This window comes from Megascapheus bottae, chromosome 10 (genome assembly GCF_031878675.1).
Source record: "Megascapheus bottae isolate mThoBot1 chromosome 10, mThoBot2.hap1, whole genome shotgun sequence".
Classification (NCBI taxonomy): Eukaryota; Metazoa; Chordata; class Mammalia; order Rodentia; family Geomyidae; genus Megascapheus; species Megascapheus bottae.
The window spans coordinates 9,905,269-9,917,841 of record NC_143518.1 but is presented as its reverse complement, the minus strand read 5'-3'; the positions used below and the strand labels follow the sequence as shown (position 1 = coordinate 9,917,841).

Here is a 12,573-nt window from a genome sequence, read left to right as displayed (position 1 = left end):
TAGGACTCTCATGGCCTTTGGTGCCAAGACAAGCTTTGAACCTCAAATCTTACATCTCAGTCTTCTGAGTAGGTAGGGCTACAGGGGTGAGCCCACAGTGCTCACTTTGTTGAAGCCATAACATGCTCTCCTTTCTTTTTGCCAGCAAATGTATACAGATCTGTACAAATTTCCCTCTATAAAATCCTAAATTGTATTTGTTATTGTTTATTTTCTACTTATTATCAACAATTTTCACTTTCTTGTAACCTAATCTCTTTCTGTTCTTCCTTCAATACTTGTAACTGAACTCACGGTCCTTTCGGTTTCATCTCTTTCAAAGGCATGAAAACAGGAAATTGCAGCCTGGGGACAGAGTTTACACTTGTTGGTCTTTTCCAATATGAACGCATGAACAGTTTTCTCTTTGTTCTCATCGCCATTCTCTTCTCGGTGGCTCTGGTGGGGACTATCACACTGATCCACCTCATTCAAGTGGACTCCAATCTACACCCCCCATGTACTTTCTCCTCAGCCAGCTCTCCACCACTGGCATGATGTACATCTCCACCACTGTGCCAAAGATGGCAGCTAACATCCTCTCCGGTACCAAGACAATTTCATTTGAGAGCTGTGATATCCAAACCTTCATGTTCCTCAGCCTTGGAGCCTCTGAGGCCCTTCTTCTGGGTTTCTGTCCTATAATTGGTACATAGCCATTTGCCACCCTTTGAGGTACCCTGTGCTCATGAGCAGGACGCTCTGTTGGTTCATGATGGCCTTTGCATGGAGCAGCAGTTCTACCAATGCTTTACTGCACACACTCTATGTGTTCCAGTTTCTGTTCTGCAAATCCAGAGTTATTAACCACATTTTATGTAAAGTCCCTTCTATTCTGCCACTGGTGTGTGAGGACACATCCAAGTATGAGTATACAATTCTCTTGAGTGGGCTAATAATTCTGCTATTCCCCTTCATAGCCATTCTAACTTCCTATGCCTGAGTGCTGGTTGTTGTGTTCCAGATGCGCTCAGGTAAAGGCCAGACAAAAGCTCTTTACACTTGTTCCTCCCACGTCATTGTGGCCAGCATGTTCTATGTAACTGCTCTGTCCACCTCCACCCAGCCACACAGCTTACATGCTTCTTCCCAGGATAAGGTGGTGGAAGTGTTCTGTTCCACTGTCACCCCTCTTTTAAATCCATTTATCTATAGCTTGAGAAATAGGGAGGTTCTGGGGGCTCTGAAGAGGCAATTAGAATTATGTACACTGGGACAGATTTATGACCTTAGGAATCTCTCATTTACTGGTAATTCACTTAAGAGCTTTCCCTGAAGACTCCCTGGGAAAATGTGAATACAGATATTTAGTATAAAAGTCTGAGGAACACATGTGTTTACAAAGCTTCATCTGAAAAAACATTAGGTGGCTTTGTAAAGATAATGTTATCCTTTTCCATACCTGCAATGAATTCTAAACATTTAGGATGAGTGAACTTCAACCCTTTCAGAGAAAAATGAGGCCCTTCTTCTGTGTTTAATGCCCTATGATCAGTACATAGCCATCTGCCACCCTTTTCGGGAGGGAGCCTGTGTTAATGAGCTGGAAGATGGTGGCCTTTGCATGTAGCAGCAGTTCTGCCAACACTTTAGTGCACACACCCTATGTGTTCCAGTTTCTGTTCTGCAAATCCAGAGTTATTAACCACTTTTTCTGTGAAGTTCCTTCTATTCTGCCACTGGTGTGTGAGGACACATCTAAGTATGAGTATACAATGCACTTGAGTGGGCTAATAATTCTATTTTTCCCCTTCATGGCCATTCTAGCTTCCTATGCCTGAGTGCTGGTTGTTGAGTTCCAGATATGCTCAGGTAAAGGCCAGACAAAAGCATGTTCCACTAGTTCCTCCCACCTCATTGTGGCCAGATGTTCTATGTAACTACTCTGTCCACCTACACCCAGCCACACAGCTTGCATTCCCCTTCCCAGGACAAAGTGGTGGCAGTGTTCTATTCGATTGTCATCATTTTTTTCAATCCATTCATTTATTTTCTGAGAAATAATGGGTCACTCAGAAGTCAGTTGGAATCATGGATAAGGATATGGAGATATGGCCATGGGAATCCCTTTCTGACTGAGGAAAAACTTAAAACCTTTTCCTTCTAAGGATTTCTTTTTCTTTTCATATACTAGGATGTGACTCTCTTTGAGCTGACATTCTGCTTCCCTCATGCTGATGCTGTGAAATAATGCTTGTTTAGCTGATTGTCACTAAGGTTAAATCCTCACAAGATGAGTCACATCAGATGTTGGTGGGAGCAGCTGTTCTCCTTCAATGCAGCATGTTTATGTTTGTAATCCTGAGTAGTTTTGATCTCTTATGGGTGGATGTTATTTTCCAATTGTTTCATTTTTGTCTTGACAACTTATGCCCCAGTAACATGAAAGGTATGAATACTTCAATAAGGAAATTAAAATGTTCTACATATTGTTCAAGAATGCCTGTGTGTTAGCATTACTTAATTTCCATAGCATATTGTATGTTGTATAGTGTAATTGAGATTTTTCTTGCTATGTATTGAAAACCTCACTGTGGTAAAAAAAAATAGCCAAGACAAAAATATGTCCACAACATTAACTTGAGTATCCTAAGCAATCTCCTTTTCTAATTTTATGATAGAAATGAGAATAAGGACAGTAGAAATGACGATTTTCAAGACTACTCAATAATGAGAAAACTAATGGATTTCTACTTATTTATCAGCAGAGCCCTAAAATCAATGATTTTCCTAATCTTTAACAATATAGGCCAATGCAAATAATCCCACAATACAAATGTTAAATTTATTAGTGGCCACAATAGCAGCACACTTATAAGCTATATCAATGCTATTTACTCAGAAAAAGTGCCTGAGGTGACATTCTATTCAATAGCTATTAAATAAAGGCATGGATGTAAGGTCGAATGCTTGGTAGAGGACAAGGCTTGCCTTCTACTAAATCTTTGGGAGTATATGTCTTCTGTGTTCTACATGCAATTGAAAGTTTTAGACATAGTCCAGATACCATCTTTGATGCCCTGAGTGGTCAGGTGGAAATGAACATAAGGACTACATGTCTCAAAGTTGTGAAGTACAGATACCGGGGCAAAGCAGGTGTATTACAGAAAAGGAGAGAAAAAAACAAGTAAAAAATGGCAAGTGAGGAAAAGAATAATTACTGCCTTATGCATCTGACTCTGTGCAGCTATTTAATTTTGCACACATCTAGTCCTCTCTTGTAGACATGGAAGAGTAAATTATTACCAGCTGAAAACTTACTGCTTAAGTAAATATACTGCAGCATATTACAGAACACTGATAAATTCCTAAATAAAAAGTAATTTTCAGTATTAAACTATTTATAGTTATATTAAACACATTAATATAAAACTCAACCTTTTACATAATTAAAAATCTCAATACTTTATTTTAAAATATTATTTGAGTTTCTTAATGCCATTAATCCATTGTTGCTATGAATTGAATATGAGATATATATGTATGTACCATGTAATGAAGACTTGCAGAAGACTACCCTGTCTATAATCTTAGTGTCTATGATTGACACTCTTTCTTAGTAAAAGAATTGTTTTTTCAATTCTATAATTCTTTGAAAGAAATAGTATGTGTTTGTTAATTTTAGTTTTCCCCTCACAAGCAATAAAATATTGAGTGTGGAGAAGTGCAAAAAGTGTAAAAAGAATTGGGGTTTAGGCTCACCAACGCATATGCTATTTGACAAATATTGAAAGAATAGAACTGCTGAGGAAACAGGCACAAATCACCTACCACTCAAGTGACAGTGCTGAGTATAAATATACCTAAATTCAAATTACAATATTTTAACAATGAAAATTCTGAAGCATTCTGCTCCCATGTAATTTTCTCAGACTGTCTGTTATACCTATAGGCTAACATAACTGAATCCCTTTTCAGGAACACAGTAATTAACATGTTTAGTGATATTAAAAGACAACTTATTTTGATGTTAACAATATATAAGCCAACCGGGTCAATCACTTCTGGTATCAAATATTTCAGCAGTTGGAAATTAACTGGGTGGATGTAATAAATGGGGCAAACTTCTGGCCATTCTACTTCTAATGTGTCTCCTCCTAAATGTGTCTCCGCTGAGATTTCCAGAGCCAGGTGGGTGAGATGCCTTTGGATGAGGATGGGTGTGCTTCACTTTAAAAAGAAGCCAAAGAGCAGGTGAGCTCTGCTCATGGTCCAGCCCCTGGGAAGCTTGGCACACAGAGTGTACAGCAGCTGATTCTAGAGTAGGTTAGTGCTAAAACAGACTGAGTAGCTTATGGTGGTGATTTCTCTTACCATTTTCCACATAACAACAAAAACAACAACAAAAAACTCAGTCAGGTACTGTTGGCTCATATTTTAATCTATAAGGCTCTGTCTCCAAACTAATGACAAAAGGCACAGCTAGAAATATTGCGATCAATGGCCAAGTAAGTGTACAGCCTTGAATCGAAGCTCAGGTACTGCCACATACAAATAAACAAGTCAAAATGCAAGCAAATAATCCTTGGCAGAAAAATTGATGTATTATTTCTGCTGTCATCTAGCCTTTTTATTTAGAGATGGCTTGCCCTTGTTGTTTTATGCCTTTTTTCTGTACTACTTCATTCTGATTTGTAGTGTCAGTAAGGCTCCTTTTATATTCATGCCTCCCTCCTAATCCAGGTCACGTATGTGATTTGGAAAGCTGTTTCATTTCATTTTAAACTCAGTTGTATATGTGCAGATATTTTGAGTAAACCTTCAGTGTTTTCTTTTTTCTTTTTTTTAAGCTGTTGCTATTGCTTATACGTGGGTGGTTCAAATTTTGTCGGGTGGTCTATCATATTTGATTAAGAAAAGGAAGAGGTGCTGTATTAATACCATATTCTTCATAATATTATCAATCTACAGACTGTCTAATAAAGGTTTGATAGATACTGAGGAGACTATTAGGATAGTGTATATTTATTGGCTCAGAAAATGTGGTGCAAAAAATTCCAACTCATTGAGGCTTGAAATGCTTTTTGAGTAACTTGAGTTTTGTGTCTCTATCGTCAGCACACAGACCCTGATCAGCTAAATTTGAAAAAAACCCAAAAAGTGTTCCCCCCCCTTTTTTTACTTTCTCTAACTTTCAGGCTTATCTGCCTAGAAGCACAGAACTGTCTCAAGTTCATTTCTTTGTCAATTGTTGGAAATGCCCAAAAACTATCCCTGGGATTAATGAAACATGAGTGTTTTTGTTTGTAAGTAATGGGATGTGTTTAGAAAGTTACTGTGATGATCTGGCATGATAAATGATTGATTTTTGTCTCATCTGTTTAAGAATGTAAGATTAATGCAACATCTGCAAAATTAATAAAGAATTTGTGCTCATTTATGAAATGAATCAGTTTTAATAGGAATATTCAGTTAAATTTAATATTGGTTTTGAGTATATACTAGACATCATTGCTAATTGTTAAGACTAAAGGTCTCTAATAATACCTCCTCAACTTAGGAAGAGTAGTCATGCTAATCTGAGATCATGGTAGTTGGTATGGAGCAGCAGAATCTTTAGTAATAGACTCTGGTATAATACCTCAGCTCTTTACATGTGTCTACTACAGCAATGCAGCCGCATGTACTTTCCTTGATGATAAAGAGTGGCTGTAGTAATTATGGATTTTGACTTACTTGTTTTAATTTCAAATTCCACCTCTTGATAGCACTGAAAGAATAGGAAATTACTAGAAATAAACATGTGAGAAAAATACAAATATCATAGTTATGAGACATAGGAAAATGGCATGCATTAACATACAAGCTCTTGGAACCTTCACTTACATAGGGACATTTAATGAGTAAATCTAAGTGTAGCAAATGTACAAAAATATTTTCAGGTTTTTATTTACTCAAGCACGTGTGTGTGTGTGTGTGTGTGTGTGTGTGTGTGTGTGTGTGTGTGTGTTGGCATTAAAATATATCACAATCAATTTAATATCTATCTACAACAGACTCCTATGGCAAACATGCTCTTTGGAAGAAGAAAATAGAATTATTATCCTGCTTAGACATGATTTTTTATGTTACTTAGACAAGGACTTTTATAGCAACTTCAAATCGTTTCATAAGCAGCCATCATCTCTTGATCATTCCCACTTCTTCAAGGTTTACCAGAGCCATGGAGGATTCAAATGACACCACAGAGATAAACTTCATTCTTCTGGGACTCTTTGACTACACGCAGGCCCATCTGTTTCTGTTTTCTGTGGTATTCATGATCTTTATTGCTTCTCTTTCGGGCAATGCCCTGATGATTCTCCTCATCTACTTGGAGCCCAGACTCCACACACCCATGTACTTCCTGCTCAGCCAGCTCTCCTTCATGGATGTCATGCTGGTCTCCACAATTGTCCCCAAAATGGCAGCCAACTACCTGATGAACACTAAGTCCATCTCCCCTGCTGGCTGTGGATCTCAGATTTTCCTTTTCCTTACTCTGGGAGGGGGTGAGTGCTTCCTTTTAGCAGCCATGTCCTATGACCGCTATGTGGCCATATGCCACCCACTGCGCTATCAAGTTCTCATGAACAGGAGGCTGTGCTGCCACATGACAGTCGGCTCCTGGCTTCTGGGGGGAATTGATGGACTGATGCAAGCTGGGGCCACCTTGAGCTTCCCTTACTGCCACTCTCGGAAAATCAACCACTTCTTTTGTGAGGCACCTTCATTAGTACGTCTCGCCTGTGCGGACACAATCGTTTTTGAGATTTTCATGTACGTCTGCTGCATCCTGATGCTCTTGATCCCGTTATCTCTCATCTTGGCATCCTACAGTCTGATCCTGGCTGCTGTGCTCAGCATGCAGTCCACCACAGCACGAAAGAAAGCCTTTGCCACCTGTTCCTCTCATCTGGCTGTGGTGGGACTGTTCTTCAGCACTATCATGTTCATCTACATGAGACCCAAGTCCTACCGTGTAGTAGACCATGACAAGGTGGTCTCTGCTTTTTACACCATCTTCACCCCTCTGTTGAATCCTCTTATATACAGTGTGAGGAGTAAAGAAGTTAAAGGGGCTCTGGGAAAGTGGCTTGAGAAACATACAGTGTGATGTTATTATAAAGGTAATTTCAAAAATGTTATTGCCAAAATTTGATGCAAATTGTTGCAACTTGTTTGTATTGCAGCAATGCCATTTTTTAAATATTCATTTATTGTATGCATCATTTCACAATGAACTTTTTCTGGACTAAGGGTAATTGCAATATGAATAGATAATGGGAGGACTGGCTAAAACCTTCATACAGCAGTTACATATTTTCTTTTTTTTCTTTTCATTTGATACTAATTTAGACAGTAATGGAAAAGTTTATTCAATAATTCAGTTAAATATTTTGATGAAATAGTTCTCTAGTGAAAAATGGCATAAATATCAAGCATCAAGAAGTATATGTCAAAAATATGTATATGATACATTGCTTCAGGATTTTTTGCAGCAATTTTCATTTAAAAATAAATTGTTAACAATAAAGATGGCTGGGCCCGGGAGTTTGGCCTAGTGGTTAAAGTGCTTGCCTAGCATTCATAAAGACCTGGGTTCCATTCCTCGGTACCACATATAGAAAAAAGCCGGAAGTGGTGCTGAGGCTCAAATGGTAGAGCTCTAGCCTTGAGAAAGTCCAAGGACAGTGCTCAGGCCCTGAGCTCAAGCCCAGGACTGGCAAAAAAGAAAAAAAAAATAAAGATGGGCAGGTAGGCAGATCTGGACATATGCACTTCAAAAAGTATATATATATATATATATATATATATATATATATATATATATATGGGCATAGGTTAACATATGAATGGAAAAAAGCAACATCAATATAAATAAAACAAATGTTTCTAACCAGTAACAAGTTAAAAACTGTTAAAATGTTTCACATTTGAAGTACATGGTGTCATCTTAGGCATAGTAATATGAAGGTAGGAAGAAACATTTTAACTTACAATACCAAATGTCCATTTGTCATTAATTTTTTAATATATTTTTATTGTAATTAATAGAGGGGTTACATTATATTCACCAGATAGAAGGTGCATTCCTTCACAAACATTGATACTCTTTCTCATGTCCTATTTGTCATTAATTTTTAAGTGAATGGGAATAAAATATTATTGATCAGCCAAAAGATGAAACTGTTTGCTTAGACATCCTTGTAATATAGGAAGATTAATTATATTTTGCCAGTCCTGTGACTTGAACTCATGGCCTGGGTAGTGTCCTTAGACTTTCTCAAGGCTAGAACTTTACCACTTGAGATATAGAGCCACTTCCAGTTAAGCTTTTTCTCTGCATATGGTACTGATTAATCAAACCCAGAGCTTTGTGCACTCCATCACTGGGCCCCACTTCAAGCCCCTTTATTCACTTTCTTTAGAGCATAAAATACTATCTCTGAACAATAGCCTGGAGCAAAAATCACATGACATGTCATAGCTTCTGTTGTCACAGGCTGGGAGGTTTTGAGTTGTAAAATGCCAGATGCTTGGAAGTACTGGAATAAAGTTACATAGTACATTGTCTTTCTCTCCATTACATTAAATTAATTTAATTGGAGTAAAATAACTCAGTATTATACTAACATTACACCAGGATGTATTCATACATTATTCTCTAACACAGTTAATGGCAAAACAAAGAGGAAACAGGAGTTTGGCCTAGTGGTAGATTGCTTGCCTAGCAGGAACAATGTCCTGGGTTCAATTACTCTGTACTATACACATAGAAAAAAATCACAAGTGGTGCTACAGCTCAGGTGGTAGAGCTCTAGCCTTGTGAAAACACAAACACAGTGCTCAAGCCCTGAGTACAAGCCAGGACTGGAAAAAAAAATAAAAAACACAAAACAACGAATAAATATATTACAGTCATGGGGAATTATATGTTACAGGCTTCTATTATTGGAAAAGTTTTTAGAAACATACTGGTGTTATACAGAAATAATTTGAAGTCTCATGAAAGAACTGCTGCTCAGAAACAGTTCCATTCATTTATATATCATTTATATAATATATATAATATGTGATGATATATGTTAAACATATATAAATATATGTTTAACTATATGATATATATTTAACTATATCCATATATAATGTATAATATGAAACATAAGATACATATCTACATATGTAATTTATGGATTTAAATTATTTCATATATTCTCCATAGGTAGAATGTATCTGACACATGCATATCATAGATAATATCCTCACTATACAATATACAATGTGAAATATAAAATAATATTTAGAATATATAAGATATTTTGACATACATTATCAGATGTTAATTAAGAAACAGATAAAGAGAAATATTTATTTAAGAGTACAAATTACTTTATAAAATTAGAAGCTAAAATGTTCAGTATTGTAAGAATGTGCTAATAATGTATTAGATGTGTATTTCATATACTGTAGTTGTATTCAACAGCTAGCCATGCTTACTCTTAAGCATATTTAAGTGTTGTATCAATGCTATTTAGGGGCAAAAGGAAGCAATGAAATCAGTTTTAATTTTAATGAAAATAATAACCTAGACAATTTTGATAACTCATTTTCCAGATATGCTCACATTATAGCCACAATTCTATTTTCTAAGAACCACAGTCTGCAAACCTTTCCTTGAAATCTGGAGAGAACATTTTAATTGCAGTTGTATGGTAGAAGTGAGTCTTCATTAATTCCAAGACTGTATCATGAAAATGCCAAAGACCATCGACTCTTCTAACCTTGCTAACTTTAGAACATAATCTCTGTGCCCTATTGAACATCATTAGGTTGAAAAGAGGCCAGCATGGAAAATTCTGAGGTTTCTAGCCAGCTGAGCATTCAACTTGAAACCAGCAAACCTCATTGACCAGTTTCTGAGCCACCCTGGAAGAACAATCCAGACTTTTAAGCTCCTTACCATTACCATCTACACCAAAATTTACCTGTTCATTAAGTCCGGGCCAAAAATAATACCATGTACTTTAAATAAGGGAGGCCTGTTGAAAGATGTCTAGTGGTGAAAGTAATTAATATTTGGTAGTAGGAAGAAAAAGCTATCAAAATTAATACTCAAATCATATTATGTTTGGAATGTCCTGGTTACACAAAGAATGTGAAAGTACTACAAATTTAGACAACCAAAAATTCAAAAGAGCTTGCATTGCTGGGAGCTGATTAATCACATCTATTAGCCAAGCTATTTGGGAGGCTAAGAGAGGAAGGAACAACGTAGCCAAAGGCATAAAAGTTCTTGTCTTTCTGTCTGTCTCTGTCTCTGTCTCTGTCTCTCTCTCTCTCTCTCTCTGTCTCTCTCTCTCTCTCTCTCTCTGTCTCTCTCTCTCTCTCTCTCTCTCTCTCTCTCTCTCTCTCTCTCTCTCTCTCTCTCTCTCTCTCTCTCTCTCTCTCTCTTTCTTACTGATTCTTTTGGAGTTTGAATCTCATGGACTTTTCTGCTCCGGTTGGCTTATAACAGTAGTCTCCTGGATCTCAGATTCTGAGTAGCTTTTTTGTCAAGAAGGAGCCACTAGTGCCCAGCAAAGAATCTGCCTCTGTTGTACTTGTTCTTTCTTTTATCAATCTAGAAAATCTGTGTTTTCTACGAAAGTGCATTTGACACTTTTTGGCATTTGTATATTTATTTACGTATTTATTTATTTTTGGTGGCGTTCCTGAGACTTGAACTCAGGGCCTGGGGAACTTTCCTGAATTCATGCTCAAGGCTAATGATTTATCAGTTCAGCCACAGCTCCTCATTTGATATTTTAGGGTAGTTAATTGGAAATAAGAGGTTTTTTGTTTTTATTTGGGGGGGGTGCTTTGTTTTGTTTTGTGTTTGGCCGGGGCTAGCTTGAAACTGCTATCCTCAGATCTTAGGCTCTTTCCTGACAAGCCAGGATTACGGGTGTAAGCAACTAGCACCGAGCTGTTCTCAGTCATTCATAGGCTGATCCAGGGTTCTCACGAGAACACTGTGAAAGTGTCCATAATCCTAAACTCTTTCCACCTTGATTATGGTACCAGAACTCCAAGAAAAGATTTGGTGGATTTTGGTTGTTGTTAGCTGTCTTCTGTACATCCCAACAAATGAGTTACTAGCTGAAAATTAGAACTGAAATTGAGCATAATGTCAAAGGGTCCTCCTCTTGCAGTGTGATGAATTTGAGCTTCTACAGTGAAATGGGCTTTCCTCAGCCTGCAGGTCTGAAGTACATGATCCTCAGCTGCATGGAGTAGCTAAGTCCTCTCTAGCATTTTCATGGTTGAAAAACACTACTGAGATTGAATTCACATTCCTGCCTGTGGGCAAACTACTCTAACCAATGTTCTCATGGTAACAGATTGGCAGTACCACTTAACCTCCTGCCAGACACCACAAAAGACCATATCAGACTCTTAACTAGGCAAGAGTGAAGGATTTACTGAACAAGGAACAATGATATTTATACATCACAAAGCTTCCAATCTGATCAGGCTATCCATTAATTCACCTTGTGACATTAAAGAATTTCAGCTATATTTTATAACCTTAAAATCTTTGCATTTTGCCGCTTCTCTGTGTAATGACACTGGACGAAGTTGATCTCACGCAGATCCACAGTTCAGTTGAGATTCCCTGTTAGACACCTGGGACTTAAGACACATGACAGTGTGCCTAATCACTGATATGGACATTATACTCTGGATCCATCATTCTGACAAAATCTAATCTTAATAGCCTACAGTTCTATAGTCCTTTCTACTGGAGGATGCAGATATAGCCACAGAATTTCATTATTTCACTCATTTATTTTAAAATTGCAACCTCTTTCCAAGGATGTTTATTTGTTAACTCGTTCCCGTATTTTTGTCCATTAAGATAATGAGACATGCCATTCTGAAGCATATATAAGCATATAAACATTCTACATATCTTTAAGATGTCCCCAAATATTAAGCCTCTTTGGGCCCCAAAGTGTTGCATTCAGCAAGCAGCTTTACCATGTTGACATTAGAATGATTTCAGCCTTGCCTGGCAGTGTGCCAGACATAGTACTAGGTCATTGCAGTTACTGATATAAAGGGGTAGGTCTCTGCTAGAATCGATTTTCCTTCCCCAAAATTGGGGCATGGTGGAGTGTGTCTCAGAGATGATGTGAACCAGTGGCTTCATTTGTCATTTTTACTCTTTTTAGGTAAGGCACCATCATTGTCCTTATCCATTTCTCTCTCAAAGCTGCCCCCCACTAGGTTTGCAGGGAGTAACTGTTGTAACATTGGAATTAGGAATTCAGCTCCTTTTGTTTTCTTTATTTTTTTATATTGAGTCCCATTCTTTTTACTCTGGGGCCTACCTCACATCCTCATTTTCCGGGAGATCTTTTAATAACTGAATATTTGCCTGTGAAGTTTAAAGTCCCGGGAATGCAGTTAACTTGTTATGCTGTACATTTTTTGGCAAATCATCTGAATTTTACATCTTAGTGGTTGAACAGAGTATTCTAGTCAATATTATTTTAATTGAATTCATAT

General features: G+C 37.4%; 1 protein-coding gene and 1 pseudogene across 1 annotated transcript; both read left to right on the top strand.

Moving 5' to 3' along the window:
- The first annotated feature begins 324 nt into the window (after positions 1 to 324).
- On the top strand, positions 325 to 2,146 carry LOC150057537 (olfactory receptor 2AK2-like; annotated as a pseudogene).
- Positions 2,147 to 6,199: 4,053 nt separating this feature from the next.
- Positions 6,200 to 7,135, top strand: LOC150057536 (olfactory receptor 2T33-like). Its single transcript, XM_090339736.1, has one exon. The coding sequence runs from the start codon at positions 6,203 to 6,205 to the stop codon at positions 7,133 to 7,135; it is 933 nt and encodes a 310-aa protein (XP_090195862.1). The 5' UTR covers positions 6,200 to 6,202.
- Positions 7,136 to 12,573: the final 5,438 nt, after the last annotated feature.

What these genes read in the sequence shown, in the direction of transcription:
- LOC150057536 (XM_090339736.1), top strand. Translation starts at nt 6,203, where the DNA reads ATGGAGGATTCAAATGACACCACAGAGATAAACTTCATTCTTCTGGGA.